Below are 15,091 nucleotides of genomic sequence, written 5' to 3' on the forward strand. Positions count from 1 at the left end.
AGGGGAGGCAGCTTCGGAGGAAGTCGTGACACTTCAAGTTGCCTTACTTTTACTGTAAGTCCAACTGTAGTTTAAATGTTTTCTTTCTTTTAGCTAATTTGAATTGCCATGACAAACGGCAGTGTCTATTTCCTGACTGTGGCTGTGAGATTGCATTGTGGTAACTTTTAGGGGATGTTAAGCAAAGTTTGAGGATGGTGTTCATGATGACAGGGTATGGTGAGAGGAAAAAACAGTGAGCTATAGGCTACTAACTGAATGCAGAACTGTTCTGAGAACACCAATGGAAATAGTCTAACCCATTAGATTTACCAGAACTACTAATAGTGATGAAAGTTCAGTGTTATGATTTAGTTAAATATACAGGCAACATAATGTGTGGTGAGAGGTACTATATTAGTGTTGTTCTATAGAGATATGCTCAACATCATATAAACACTGTGGTTTATGGGATGTATAAACTTTGATTTTATTTGATATATTGGCACAGATGTTGTTACAGTGACAGTATACATCAACAACAACCAAATTAAAATATACGGACATTGCCTCTTCTGGCTCCAATTGGGAACAATCTTGGAAGATTTACAGTGCCTATAGAAAGTCTACACCCACCTTGGATTTCTACATATTCTATTGTGTTACAAAGGGGGATTAAAATGGATTGAATTGTCATTTTTCAGTCAATTATCTACACAAAGGCTCTGTAATGTCAAAGTGGAAGAGAAATTCTATTTTTTTTTTAAGATTCATGAAAAATAAAACACTAATATACCTTGATTAGATAATTATTCACCCCCCTGAGTCAATGCATGTTAGAAACACCTTTGGCATCGATTAGAGCTGTGAGTCGTCTTGGGTAAGTCTCATAAGAGCTTTGCACACCTCTTTTGTGCAATATTTGCCAATTTTTCTTTTCACAACTCTTCAAGCTCTGTCAAGGTGTTGGGGATCATGCTTAGACAGCAATATTCAATACTTTCCATAGATTTTCAAGCAGATTTAAGTCAAAACTGTAACTTGGAAACTCAGGAACATTAACTGTCTTCTTGGTAAGCAACTCCAGTGTAGATTTGGCTTTGTGTTATAGGTTATTGTCCTGCTGAAAGCTGAATTTCTCTCCCAGTGTCTAGTGTAAAGCAGACTGAAGCAGGTTTATTTTCATCCTGTAAAACTCCCCAGTCTTTGCTGATGTCAAGTATACCCATACCATGCTGAAGCCAACACCATGCTTGAAGATAAGGAGGCAGTTACTCAGTGATGTGTTGTGCTGGATTTGCCCCAAACATAAGGCTTTGCATTTAGGCCAAAAAGTATATTCCTTTGCCTTGTTTTTTTATTGCAGTATTACTTTAGTGCATTGTTGCATACTGGATCCGCGTTTTAGAATATTTTTTATTCTGTATATTTGTATTCTTCTTTTCACTCTGTCATTTAGGTAGTTACTGTGGAGTCACTACAATGTTGTTGATCACTTCCTCAGTTTTCTCCCATCACAGCCATTGAACTCTGTAGCTGTTTTAAAATCACCTATGACCTCATGGTGACATCCCTAAGCAGTTTCCTGCCTGTCCTGCAGCTCAGTTCAGAAGGAGGACTGTATCTATGATGTGTCTGGGTGGTGTACTGCATCATCCACAGCATAATTATTAACTTGTTGTATGTATGGGACAGAGGAAGGGTTAGTCATTTAAAAATCATGTCAACCCCTATTATTTCACACAGAATGAATCCATATAACTTATTAAGTGATTTGTTAAGGCATGTTTAATTCTGGACTAATTGAAGGTTGCCTGAACAAATGCAACGACTATATTTTTGTTGTTACGTTTTTATTAATCTAGAGAAAATAATATAATTTTCTTTTCACTTTGACATTATGGGGTATTTTGTGTAGATCAATGACAAAGAATTACAATTAAATCTATTTCAATCCCACTTTGTAACTCAACAAAATGTGAAAAAAGTTTAAGGGGGTGTAGGCTTTCTTCAGGCACAGTAAATATGGTTGTTGTTGATGTGCAGGAAGTTGCCCTGATGTGTATGATGTTGTGCTGAGTCTACCTTTATGTTGAATGTTCCTTCTTACTCTGGATCAAGTTCAAGATATACAAATATATCACTTGATGATGACAAAGGTCCAAGGACGCTACCAGTAGTGCTGAAACTAACATAGAGATGACATCACATTACTCACTAATGTGTTCTGTTGGGTTGCTGTTGACTTTGAAGAACATTTCTCAGCATTGTTAACATCTTTTTATTCACACACACTTTGGCTGTTTAGAAGTTCAAAATGGGTGATCGTAATTCTGGAGGTTGAGTTGGTTTTAACATGCAGTGTAATGGGCCTTTCTCTAGTTAATAGTATAATACGTATTCTCAATGTTGTTTATCATTTAGTAACAATTCTATACATCATGATGGCCTAATTCAACTGTATGGCTCGAAATCACACATTTAATCCCCACTCATATAGAAGTTTAAATTATCTTGCTATGTTACTGTAACCCCCTTAAATACACTATTATATATGAAGTGTATGATAACAGGAAGGAAAATAGCACCAAAAGGCTCCACAGACAAGTCATTATCAGCCCAACTTCTGCATTCTGCTTGTGACATAGTTATTATCACATCTTTCCGTGTTATTTATTTGCATGGTCATTTGCTGATCAGTCTCTCTGGAAGCGCTCTGCAGGAGGGTGAGTGGTGTTCTTTCTCTCTGTAGAGTTTCATGTGTTTTCTTTCCTTTAATAGGTGCAACATTGGTGCGCAGTGATGTTCAATCTATCTGTTGTGATAATTTAAAGACAGAATGACTACATGATGTAGAGCTGTGAGAAAACTCTTCAGAGACTGATAAATGTTACACCTTCGTTAAGTGAAAACACTGTTGGAGCATGTTTCATGATTGACTTTGCTATTAAATGAAGTAATTCCCTCCTCAATAGAACCCTGTGGTGTTTTATATCGAGGTGTTGCAGTTTGCTGCAATGTGGCTCTTTGAAACAACCAGTGTGATAATGGCGATTACTCTCACGTTGCCAGGTAACTATATTTTTTGCTTTGATGCTCTATCATGCTGTGGATGTTAACACTGACTTATGATCAATTAGTGAGATATGAACTATGTACTACTACTGTGTATGGCTCATAGGAGATGAACAGGGAAATACTGCAGAGGTCAGAGGGGATATGTTATATCGTCATTATTGTGTTACCTTGATGGTGAAATGTATATTTCTCAAATGACAGGGTTGGGGGGGTAACTGATTACAGTTACGTTACCAGCAAAAAATATTATAATAAGATTACAGATCGTTTTGAAAAACTAGATGATTACAGAAAAAAAATACATTGTGACACCTTTCTGTTTTCTAATGACATTCAATTCAGCATTGAAAAAACGCACAAGTTTAAGTTTGTTCCACCTCAGTGAGTCTGACCACAAGTCAGAGGCCATTATGGTGACACACCAAATGCATTTGATGGATCCTTTTTGCCTTCTTCTAATGCCTTTTAAGGGGAAAGTAATCCAAAAGTAATCAGATTATGTTACTGAGTTTGGGTAATCCAAAAGTTATGTTGCTGATAACATTTTGGGACAGGTAACTAGTAACTGTACCGGATTCTATTTGGAAAGTAAGCTACCCAACCTTGTCAAATTATTAACCTCAAAGGGAAGGAATGTCTTATCTGAGATTACAGGGCAACTTACTCTTCTAATGAACAAAAATGCAGAAGTGACTGATAGCCTGTTTGTGCACCAGCATGTGTAGAGTACTATCTCTCAAATGAATATGTCTGAAAGTAGGCCACACACAGGAATGCTATATTTTCCTACACCTTTAAATGGCAAATTGGTATGAGTGTTGTAGATAAGTGTGACAACGTTAACTATTTTTTGTTTTGTTGTTGTTGTTTTTTAAAGGTTTTTGTGAGTGTAATTGGGAGGTGACTTTCAACAATACAACACCATGTGCCTTAAGAGGGTCATCTGTGGTGTTTGGATGCAGTTATGTCTACCCCTCAGACCAGACTATAACAAACACCTTCTGGAAGTTCCAGACTCAAAAAGAGGACAATAATTTCTTTGAGGCCCAGCAATATGGAGGACGTGTAGAATACCTTGGAAATAGAGAACACAACTGCACCTTGAGAATTAATAACCTAATTAGTAGTGATGCAAATTCATACCTCTTCAGATTTAAGACAGTTAACAATGGTGGCAAATCAAATGCATGGAACAGTAAAACATGGGTTACACTAACTCTGACAGGTAATTTTTCTACCAGAAATAAATCCCACTCTCATAACACTATAAAACATTCAGTGATGACTGTGTTTCTTACTCCTCTCTACCAGGGCTGACAGCTGTAGTAAAACCTGCCACTGTAGGAGAGGGAGAGAAGGTGACACTAATGTGTGCCACAACCTGTACACTGAGTGACCATACCACTATTGTCTGGTTCAGGGATGGACACTCAGTACCCAACACAGAGTTCCTGGCCAGCATTGAGGATTCTGGTAGATACCAATGTACTGTTCAAGGTCAAGATAATCTCACCTCTACTCCAGTGTCTCTTGATGTCCAATGTGAGTTAATACCTGATCTACTAGACATGAGCACATCATATCACTGTATGCATTTTAGAATAAGGCTGTAACATAACAAAATGTGGAAAAAGTCAAGGGGTCTGAATACTTTCCCGAATGCACTGTACATTCAAAGCGCTGCACCAAGGATGTGCTGCCTCTGAAATGTGTTCATTTAATTGCATTATATTCCTAAGAAAGTTAAAAGAAACATTTTTGTTTTCTGTTAAAATAATAGGATGAATTTAGAAAGACCTATGTAGATAGCATGGTGTTTTCACATATAACAGCCCTTGTTCTGTTGGTGTGAATGTCAATGTGATTGATAGCAAATTTGAATTGAATATGACACACAGCAGTGTCTATTTGCTGAGCGTGGCGGTGTTTTTGCATTGTGGTTACTTTTGACAGGGTACGTATGGTGAGAGGAAATAACACAGTGATGGCTACTAACGAAATGCAAAACTGTTCTGAGAACATTAATAAATATATTCTGACCCATTATATTTACTGGAACCACTAATAGGGATGAAAGTTCAATCTTGTGGTTTTGTGAAATACACAGACAACCAAATGTGTGGTGAGAGGTACTATAGCAGTGTTGTGGTTCTATATAGAGAAATATGCTTAACATCATATAAACACTTGTAACCTTACTCCCTCTCCTACAGATGCTCCAAAGAATGTCACATTGTCAGTCAGTCCATCTGGAGATGTTGTTAAGGGTATCTCAGTCACTCTCACCTGCAGCTGCAGTGCAAACCCTACTGTGTTGAGCTACATCCTGTATAAGGAGAGTGGACAGCCCCTTACAAATCTAACACCAGCACAGAGTCACACCATTCATAACATCCATCCAGGGGACAGTGGAGGATACTACTGTGATGCCAGAAACAGTATCAACACAGGCAGATCTAATGTAACTACCCTCAATGTTCAGTGTGAGTATTGGCAGTTTAATTTGGTGCTAAAGAACTGTAGGCCAACATGAGTCACTTTGTGATGCCAGTTCCTTTTGGAAGAAATGTACAGTGCATTGCAAAAGTATTCATCTCCCTTAGCGTTTTTCCTATTTTGTTGCATTACAACCTGTCATTTAAACAGATTTTTATTTGGATTTCATGTAATGGACATACACAAAATAGTCCAAATTGGTGAAGTAAAATGAAAAAAATAACGTGTTTCAAAAAATTCAAAAAAATAAATAACGGAAAAGTGGTGCGTGCATATGTATTCCCCCCCTTTGCTATGAAGCCCCTAAATAAGATATTGTGCAACCAATTACCTTCAGAAGTCACATAATTAGTTAAATAAAGTCCACCTGTGTGCAATCTAAGTGTCACATGATCTGTCACATGATCTCAGTATATATACACCTGTTCTGAAAGGCCCCAGAGTCTGCAACACCGCTAAGTAAGGGGCACCACCAAGCAAGCGGCACCATGAAGACCAGGAAGCTCTCCAAACAGGTCAGGAACAAAGTTGTGGAGAAGTACAGATCAGGGTTGGGTTATAAAAAAATATCAGAAACTTTGAACATCCCACGGAGCACCATTAAATCCTTTATTAAAAAATGGAAAGAATATGGCACCACAGCAAACCTGCCAAGAGAGGGCCGCCCACCAAAACTCAGGACCAGTCAAGGAGGGCATTAATCAGAGAGGCAACAAAGAGACCAAAGATAACCCTGAAGGAACTGCAAAGCTCCACAGCGGAGATTGGAGTATCTGTCCATGGGACCACTTTAAGCCGTACACTCCACAGAGCTGGGCTTTACGGAAGAGTGGCCAGAAAACAGACACTGCTTAAGAAAAAAATAAGCAAACACGTTTGGTGTTCATCAAAAGGCATGTGGGAGACTCCCCAAATATATGGAAGAAGGTACTCTGGTCAGATGAGATTAAAATCAAGCTTTTTGGCCATCAAGGAAAACGCTATGTCTGGCGCAAACCCAACGCCTCTCATCACCCCGAGAACACCATCCCCACAGTGAAGCATGGCCGTTGACAGCATCATGCTCTGGGGATGTTTTTCATCGGCATGGACTGGGAAACTGGACAGAATTGAAGGAATGATGCATGGCGCTATATGTAACCAACTTCACATATCCCCCCAGAAAAAGGCACAAAATGTACACCCACACTTCAGGTTGACTCTGTTTTTATCTGCAGTAAAAGATATCAAACAGTGATTACAGGCATTGACAGGACGGTCACAGCCACACGTTCACTGCTCTCAGAATATCTCTCTCAGCCTGAATCCACAAAGTGATCGTATAGTATACATGCGTTGTGTTTAGAAAATAACAAAAATACAGAAAAGCATACCTGCAGTAAAAGATATCAAACAGTGATGACAGGCATTGACAGGACGGTCACAGCCACACGTTCACTGGTTAGGTAGGACACAAGATATATTTTAGATAGGAGCAACAGTAGTGATACAGTGGGGGAAAAAAGTATTTAGTCAGCCACCAATTGTGCAAGTTCTCCCACTTAAAAAGATGAGAGAGGCCTGTAATTTTCATCATAGGTACACGTCAACTATGACAGACAAATTGAGGAAAAAAAATCCAGAAAATCACATTGTAGGATTTTTAATGAATTTATTTGCAAATTATGGTGGAAAATAAGTATTTGGTCACCTACAAACAAGCAAGATTTCTGGCTCTCACAGACCTGTAACTTCTTCTTTAAGAGGCTCCTCTGTCCTCCACTCGTTACCTGTATTAATGGCACCTGTTTGAACTTGTTATCAGTATAAAAGACACCTGTCCACAACCTCAAACAGTCACACTCCAAACTCCACTATGGCCAAGACCAAAGAGCTGTCAAAGGACACCAGAAACAAAATTGTAGACCTGCACCAGGCTGGGAAGACTGAATCTGCAATAGGTAAGCAGCTTGGTTTGAAGAAATCAACTGTGGGAGCAATTATTAGGAAATGGAAGACATACAAGACCACTGATAATTTCCCTCGATCTGAGGCTCCACGCAAGATCTCACCCCGTGGGGTCAAAATGATCACAAGAACGGTGAGCAAAAATCCCAGAACCACAAGGGGGGACCTAGTGAATGACCTGCAGAGAGCTGGGACCAAAGTAACAAAGCCTACCATCAGTAACACACTACGCCGCCAGGGACTCAAATCCTGCAGTGCCAGACATGTCCCCCTGCTTAAGGCAGTACATGTCCAGGCCCGTCTGAAGTTTGCTAGAGTGCATTTGGATGATCCAGAAGAGGATTGGGAGAATGTCATATGGTCAGATGAAACCAAAATATAACTTTTTGGTAAAAACTCAACTCGTCGTGTTTGGAGGACAAAGAATGCTGAGTTGCATCCAAAGAACACCATACCTACTGTGAAGCATGGGGGTGGAAACATCATGCTTTGGGGCTGTTTTTCTGCAAAGGGACCAGGACGACTGATCCGTGTAAAGGAAAGAATGAATGGGGCCATGTATCGTGAGATTTTGAGTGAAAACCTCCTTCCATCAGCAAGGGCATTGAAGATGAAACGTGGCTGGGTCTTTCAGCATGACAATGATCCCAAACACACCGCCCGGGCAACGAAGGAGTGGCTTCGTAAGAAGCATTTCAAGGTCCTGGAGTGGCCTAGCCAGTCTCCAGATCTCAACCCCATAGAAAATCTTTGGAGGGAGTTGAAAGTCTGTGTTGCCCAGCGACAGCCCCAAAACATCACTGCTCTAGAGGAGATCTGCATGGAGGAATGGGCCAAAATACCAGCAACAGTGTGTGAAAACCTTGTGAAGACTTACAGAAAACGTTTGACCTGTGTCATTGCCAACAAAGGGTATATAACAAAGTATTGAGAAACTTTTGTTATTGACCAAATACTTATTTTCCACCATAATTTGCAAATACATTCATTAAAAATCCTACAATGTGATTTTCTGGAGAAAAAAATTCTCATTTTGTCTGTCATAGTTGACGTGTACCTATGCTGAAAATTACAGGCCTCTCTCATCTTTTTAAGTGGGAGAACTTGCACAATTGGTGGCTGACTAAATACTTTTTTCCCCCACTGTACATACCCTCAATGTGAAGTAATATGAAGACATAAATACAGAGCACAAGTACAACCCTTTTATATAAACCTTTTAAGGTAGTAAGAAAATAAACATTCACTTAATTTCAATAAGTCACCTGCTAGCAAATCACCTGCTGGCAATAGCTAGTGTGACGTTGTAGTGCAGTGACCAATGGTGCTAGTTAGCTCACCATTAACATGGCAAGCTAAGCCAGCAAAAACTTGGTTAACTTGCTGAAATAGGTCTTCAATACATTAATGGCAAAATAAATATATACAGTACATAGCCACATTTGCAATTGACTTTAGGATATATGAACCAGTTTTCCAAAAACACTTATGTTATACAGTTTTAAACAGTTTTTATATACAGATGAAGGAGACACAAACCTGCTCTCAGAATATCTCTCTCAGACTGAGGAGCAGGCAGACCAACATCCCAAATAGGGGAGAAGCACTCAAAACCCACTAGTTGTTCTTTTTTTTTTAAATGGTAAAAAAAATGGTAAGTCCTAAGACCTCTGGTATTACCAACCTTAATACAATGGCAGCAAATATTATTATGAATTCAGTAACACAAAATTAAAGGAAACTTTATTTATATCACCCCTTTTCCTGAAGTGAATGGTTTCACCCATGGTTCTGCACGCTCAAGTTTTCTGTTTTCTTGTCTTATTTCTTGTTTGTTTCATTAAAAAAAATATTTTGGATCTTCAAAGTGGTAGGCATGTTGTGTAAATCAAATGATACAAACCCCATAAAAATCTATTTTAATTCCAGGTTGTAAGGCAACAAAATAGGAAAAAATGCCATTGTATGCCTTGTTGACGCTGTGTGAAAGAAAAAAGGCTATTTGATGTACTCGCAGCTATTTGTTTTCACTTGCAGACCCTCCTGAGGACATCTCAGTAACAGTCAGTCCCTCTGGTCCAGTGGTAGAGGGCAGCTTTGTGAATCTGACCTGCAGCAGCCATGCTAATCCAGCAGTGAGCTACAGCTGGTACAGAGTCAATGGGAGCACCCCTGTCCAGTCAGGGACTCAGTTGTTATTTGAGGCTGTCTCTCCTGCTAACTCAGGGAGGTATTACTGTGAGGCATGGAACAAACATGGAGTCCTCAACTCATCACTCCTGTTTCTTGATGTTCTGTGTAAGTTAACGATGCTTGCTGTGAGGGATGTCAGTTTTTTGTGCTAAATTGTGTGTGCTTTCTTTATAGGGAAGCAGGTTGTGAAAACGTTATGTTGTTTAGCAAGACAGTTTAATCACACTGCAACAGTTTTCCACAACAGTGTAAACATAACGGGTCAGCAGAGTTGGAGTCAATCTCAATTCAATTCCTGTCTGTTGAATTGGACATGAAATACAGTATATCCTTAGGAAGCAATGCAATCTCAGTCTGTCAGGAATGTAGATTACATTGACACCTACCCTGTTGGCCAGGGCCTGATTTCCCAAAATCATCTTAAGGCTGTGTTAATAGTTAGTCTGCTAAATGGCATATTAGAACCTTCGTAGGAGTATCGTTAAATCGCTGAGGAATTTCGTAAAAACCGTCATTTCTAAATTACACTTGAAAACGCTTGTTATTTACCATCTGCCTCAGATCACTCGAAGAACAGCTAAGTGCGTCGTTAGATGCGTTTTTCCCCTACCATGTCACATTATACAGAGAAGATCTCCGCTAAACATAGAATCAAGATGTTTATCTGTCTCTCTGTGACCGTCAATAACTTCACAATGAAGTTGACAAAAAATTCAAAGTTGCCAATGTCTTTGCAATTGCTACAAACAAGTGAAGGATAAAAATATGTTTCAAATAAAAACAGAGATAACTGAATTAAAACTGAATATAAAATAAAATTATGATAAATCTGTAACTGTAATCTGTTACTTTACCAGCAAAAATATTGTAATCAGATTACAGATACTTTTGAAAAAGTAGATGATTACTTCTAGGATTACTTTTACATTCAGAAACAATGTTTTGGGAAAAAAATTGTCAATGACATTCACATCAGTTTGTTCTGCCTGAGTGTGTGACCACAAGTCAGAGACCACTATGATGACACACAAAATGCATTTGCTGGATCACGGGAAAAGAGCAGGAATAGGCTTTTGTAGGCTACAGTCCAAGCAAGATATGTCTTCCATTGGTGCGACTGCTGTCGGCATCCAAAGATTATCCAACTTGAATATTTAAAAAATACCCACATTTGGGTATTTTAAATGTGGTCATCCTACTGTTAATGCAATAGAATCCTACTCCGATGCGTTCTCCCTACAACAATATCTCTTGCATAATTTGTTTTGAATACTAAGTCTTGCATAGTTTGTTTTGTTTCGGTATGTTGCATTGAAAGTGGCTAATATTATGTTGATTCTATCATAGTTCCCACAGTAAAAGGAAACATTGATAGTGTTAACTAATGGGCAAAACTCTAGAAAGTTGAGTGAAGTTCAAGCTCGTGCTTCTCTGGCTGATATTTCTTCTGCATGGCAGTCCCTGAGGAGCTGAGTGTCACAGTTTAGAGGGAACATTGGTAACTGGTAACTGTAACAGATTACATTTAGAAAGTAACCTACCGAACACTGAGTATAGGCGACACATACAGTGTATTCGGAAAGTATTCAGACCCCTTGACTTTTTCCACATTTTCTTACTTTACAGCCTTATTCTAAATGTATTAAATTGTTTTGTTTTTCTCATCAATCTACACACAATACCCCATAATGACAAAGCAAAAACATTTTTGTAGAAAGTTTTGCTAATCATAAAAAACAGAAATGAAAATATCACATTTATATAAGTATTCAGACCCTTTACTCAGTATTTTGTTGAAGCACCATTGGCAGCGATTACACCCTCGAGTCTTCTTGGGTATGACGCTACAAGCTTGGCACATCTGTATTTGGGGAGTTACTCCCATTCCTCTCTGCAGATCCTCTCAAGCTCTGTCAGGTTGGATGGGGAGCATTGCTGCACAGCTATTTTCAGGTCTCTCAAGAGATTTTCGATCGGGTTCAAGTCCGGGCTCTGGCTGGGCCACTCAAGGACATTCAGAGACTTGTCACGAAGCCACTCTTGCATTGTCTTGGCTGTGTGCTTAGGGTCATTGTCGTGTTGGAAGGTGAACCTTCACCCAAGTCTGAGGTCCTGAGTGCTCTGGAACAGGTTTTCATCAAGGATCTCACTTTACTTTGCTCCGTTCATCTTTCCTTCGATCCTGACTAGTCTCCCAGTCCCTGCCACTGAAAAACATCAACACAGCATGATGCTGCCACCACCATGCTTCACCATAGGGATGGTGCCAGGTTTCCTCCAGACGTGACACTTCGCATTCAGGCCAAAGAGTTCAATCTTGATTTCATCAGACCAGAGAATCTTGTTTCTCATGGTCTGAGTCTTTAGGTGCCTTTTGGCAAACTCCAAGTGGGCTGTAATGTGCCTTTTACTGAGGAGTGGCTTCCATCTGGCCACAATACTATAAATGCCCGATTGGTGGAGTGCTGCAGAGATGGTTGTCCTTCTGGAAGGTTCACCCATCTCCACAGAGGAACTCTAGAGCTCGGACAGAGTGGCCATCGGGTTCTTGGTCACCTCCCTGACCAAGGCCCTTCTTCCCCGATTGCTCAGTTTGGCCGGGCGGCCAGCTGTAGGAAGAGTGTTGGTGGTTCCAAACTTCTTCCATTTAAGAATAATGGAGGCCACTGTGTTCTTGGGGACTTTCAATACTTCAGAAATGTTTGAATACCGTTCTCCAGATCGGTGCCTCGACACAATCCTGTCTCAGAGCTCTACAGAGAATTCCTTCGACCTCATGGCTTGGTTTTTGCTCTGACATGCACTGTCAACTGTTGGACCATTTATAGACAGGTGTGTGCCTTTCCAAATCATGTCCAATCAATTGATTTTACCACAGGTGGACTCCAATCAAGTTGTAGAAACATCTCAAGGATGATCAACGGAAACAGGATGGACTTGAGCTCAATAGTCTCATAGCAAAGGGTCTGAATACTTATGTAAATAAGGTATTTCTGTTTTTTATTTTTAATAAATTTGAAAACATTTCTAAAAACAGGTTTTCATTTTGTCATTATGGGGTATTGTGTGTAGATTGCTGAGAAATAAATTATATTTAATCAATTTTAGAACATGGCTGTAACGTAACAAAATGTGGAAAAAGTCAAGGGGTCTGAATACTTTCCGAAGGCACTGTAGGCCTATATAATTCAAGAATATTGAAATCAATTTAATGTTCATTCAATTGACTTCTATTTTGCTAATTGTAGGCTCCTGTCTGTCATTTCTGCCTGAATATTTTTTATTATGTGTAACGTGCGCAATTTTGTGCCAAATCTTGATTTAGTGTATTATTATAGGGTAAGCATTAGAATAAGCTGCCTCAATATTTGCAGCCGTAGGTAATATCTTTCTAGTAGCTGATGCTTTGTCAGTATTGTGGAATCATTCTAACGTTAAGCTAAGATTTGAATGGAGAAAGCTGATCCGAGGACAGCGTTGCCTTTCTTTCAATCCTTAGCAAACGTTCTCTCTGCATGGTGTTTAGGAAAGATGCATAATTAAAACACTCTTAAGCCTAAATTCCATCACTATCAGGAATCCGGGCCCAGGACTGTTTATTAATCATTACTTAATATCGAGCAGTCAGCACCTTTCTGCTTGCTTTAGATGCCCCAAGGAACACCTTGGTGTCAGTCAGTCCCTCTGGTCCAGTGTTAGAGAGAAGCTCTGTGAATCTGACCTGCAGTAGCCATGCCAACCCAGCAGTGGAGAACTACACCTGGTTTAAGAAGGATGGAGCAGACACCTCACAGACAGGGTCAGGAGAAATATTGAGATTGACCTCTCTAATCTCATCTGACAGTGGACAGTACTTCTGTGAGGCCAGGAACAGAGAAGGGGCTCACAACTCTACTGTGGTTCCTCTGACCATACAGGGTGCCAATCATGGTGAGTGTGGAGGGAAATGTCCTGTTCTCCTGAATCAATATGTTCTAAATGTGAATTCCCTTCTCTTGAATGTATTTTGTTCATGTACCCTGTGTCTTTTTCAGCTACAAATACTGTCCAAATGCTAGTTTACATTGGTTCCGCGCCCACAGCTTTCATGGTGATCATTACTCTTGTGTTCCTATGGATGTGGTAAGTCTAGCAACATTGTGTACTCAGTTCAATATCATAATGCAGAGTATGATGGCCTTGTGGTACCTATTTGTCCCCCCAAAGAAGTGTGTTTTCTTTGACAGGAAGAGCCCGTTCAAATTATGTCAAAAGACTGCTGTGGACAAAAAGGTGAGTAGAACACAGCATATACACTCTAATTCACAATACCAATAGCATGTCAGTGCAATAGTGTTATCTGAAGGTTTGAACGCATTAAGTGTTCATGGTACTTGAACAACATTCAAGCACAAGCTTCTATTCCTCCCCAGTAACAAGATATTTAGTTTAACCAACAGATGAAAATACGGTGAGTAGTCAATATATCAAACATTTTGTCTTGTTTTTGACTGATTCCATCTTTCAGGACGATCAAAACCCAGTCTTATCCAGTAGAAGGACCAGTAATGACCCAGCCACACAGGAAACTAGAACGGAGGAACAGGAACATGCCCTCTATGCCAACGTTCAACTGCCTCCCTCTCACACCCACCACCAAGACAGTTCTATGTACTCTGTGGTCCAGCCACCACCTCCGCAGAACCCTCCAGACCCTCATTACGCTACCTTTGACTTCCAGCAGTTCCACAGCTCCATCGACAGAGCCCAATTCTCCAGACCCCATGGAGAGGATGATGTTATATACTCCATGGTGAAAGCCAGACAGGCCAATGTGGCAGACAACCTCCAGTATGCCAGCATCCAGTTCCCCCTCCCCAGTCCTACTGCCAGGTAGGAGTGCACTCACTATCAGTTCAGTCCTTTTCCATATAACCTATTTCAGGAAGTCAGTTTATTTAAAATGTTTAATATACTCATACAACAACTCTATTTGATTTTTGCAGGCCAGAAGAAAGTTTAGAGGCGGACCATTCTGTTATCTACTCCACTGTTGCCAAACCTGAAGCCTGAAAATATCCTTTCATAATGTTGAATAAACTAAGCAGCATTGGAACGCAAGTTAAGATATGTAAAGTATGCAATTAATAAGTAGTTATGGTAATAGATGTATATGTCTTGTACTGTACTTGTAATGTATGTGTCTCAGGTGTGACGATGAGTTTCCGTTGCTTGTGCATGCTTCTATCTTCCTAATTGAATGATTGCACCTGTAATTTCATTGGTTGACTGTTTCTTTTTTTGTTTGAGGTGCGGCCGCCCAGGGAAAGGTGCTGGTAAGAGGGAAGTGGCCATGTGTCTGGTTTAGTTTGTAACTATCTGACTAAGTTTGAGAGAATATTGTTGATTTATCTTGAAT

At 39.8% G+C, this 15,091-nt stretch overlaps 1 protein-coding gene across 1 annotated transcript; it reads left to right on the forward strand.

Moving 5' to 3' along the window:
- Window positions 1-2,996: 2,996 nt before the first annotated feature.
- LOC311139429 (B-cell receptor CD22-like) lies at window positions 2,997-14,745 on the forward strand (the record flags this gene model as incomplete). Its single annotated transcript, XM_084174306.1, has 10 exons — window positions 2,997-3,051; window positions 3,935-4,282; window positions 4,369-4,599; window positions 5,271-5,540; window positions 9,538-9,798; window positions 13,342-13,623; window positions 13,728-13,815; window positions 13,920-13,965; window positions 14,201-14,565; window positions 14,679-14,745. The coding sequence occupies 10 exons, from the start codon at window positions 2,997-2,999 to the stop codon at window positions 14,743-14,745; spliced, it is 2,013 nt and encodes a 670-aa protein (XP_084030432.1).
- Window positions 14,746-15,091: the final 346 nt, after the last annotated feature.

Source organism: Coregonus lavaretus (assembly GCF_964263955.1).
Source record: "Coregonus lavaretus genome assembly, chromosome: 13".
In the NCBI taxonomy this organism is placed as follows: Eukaryota; Metazoa; Chordata; class Actinopteri; order Salmoniformes; family Salmonidae; genus Coregonus; species Coregonus lavaretus.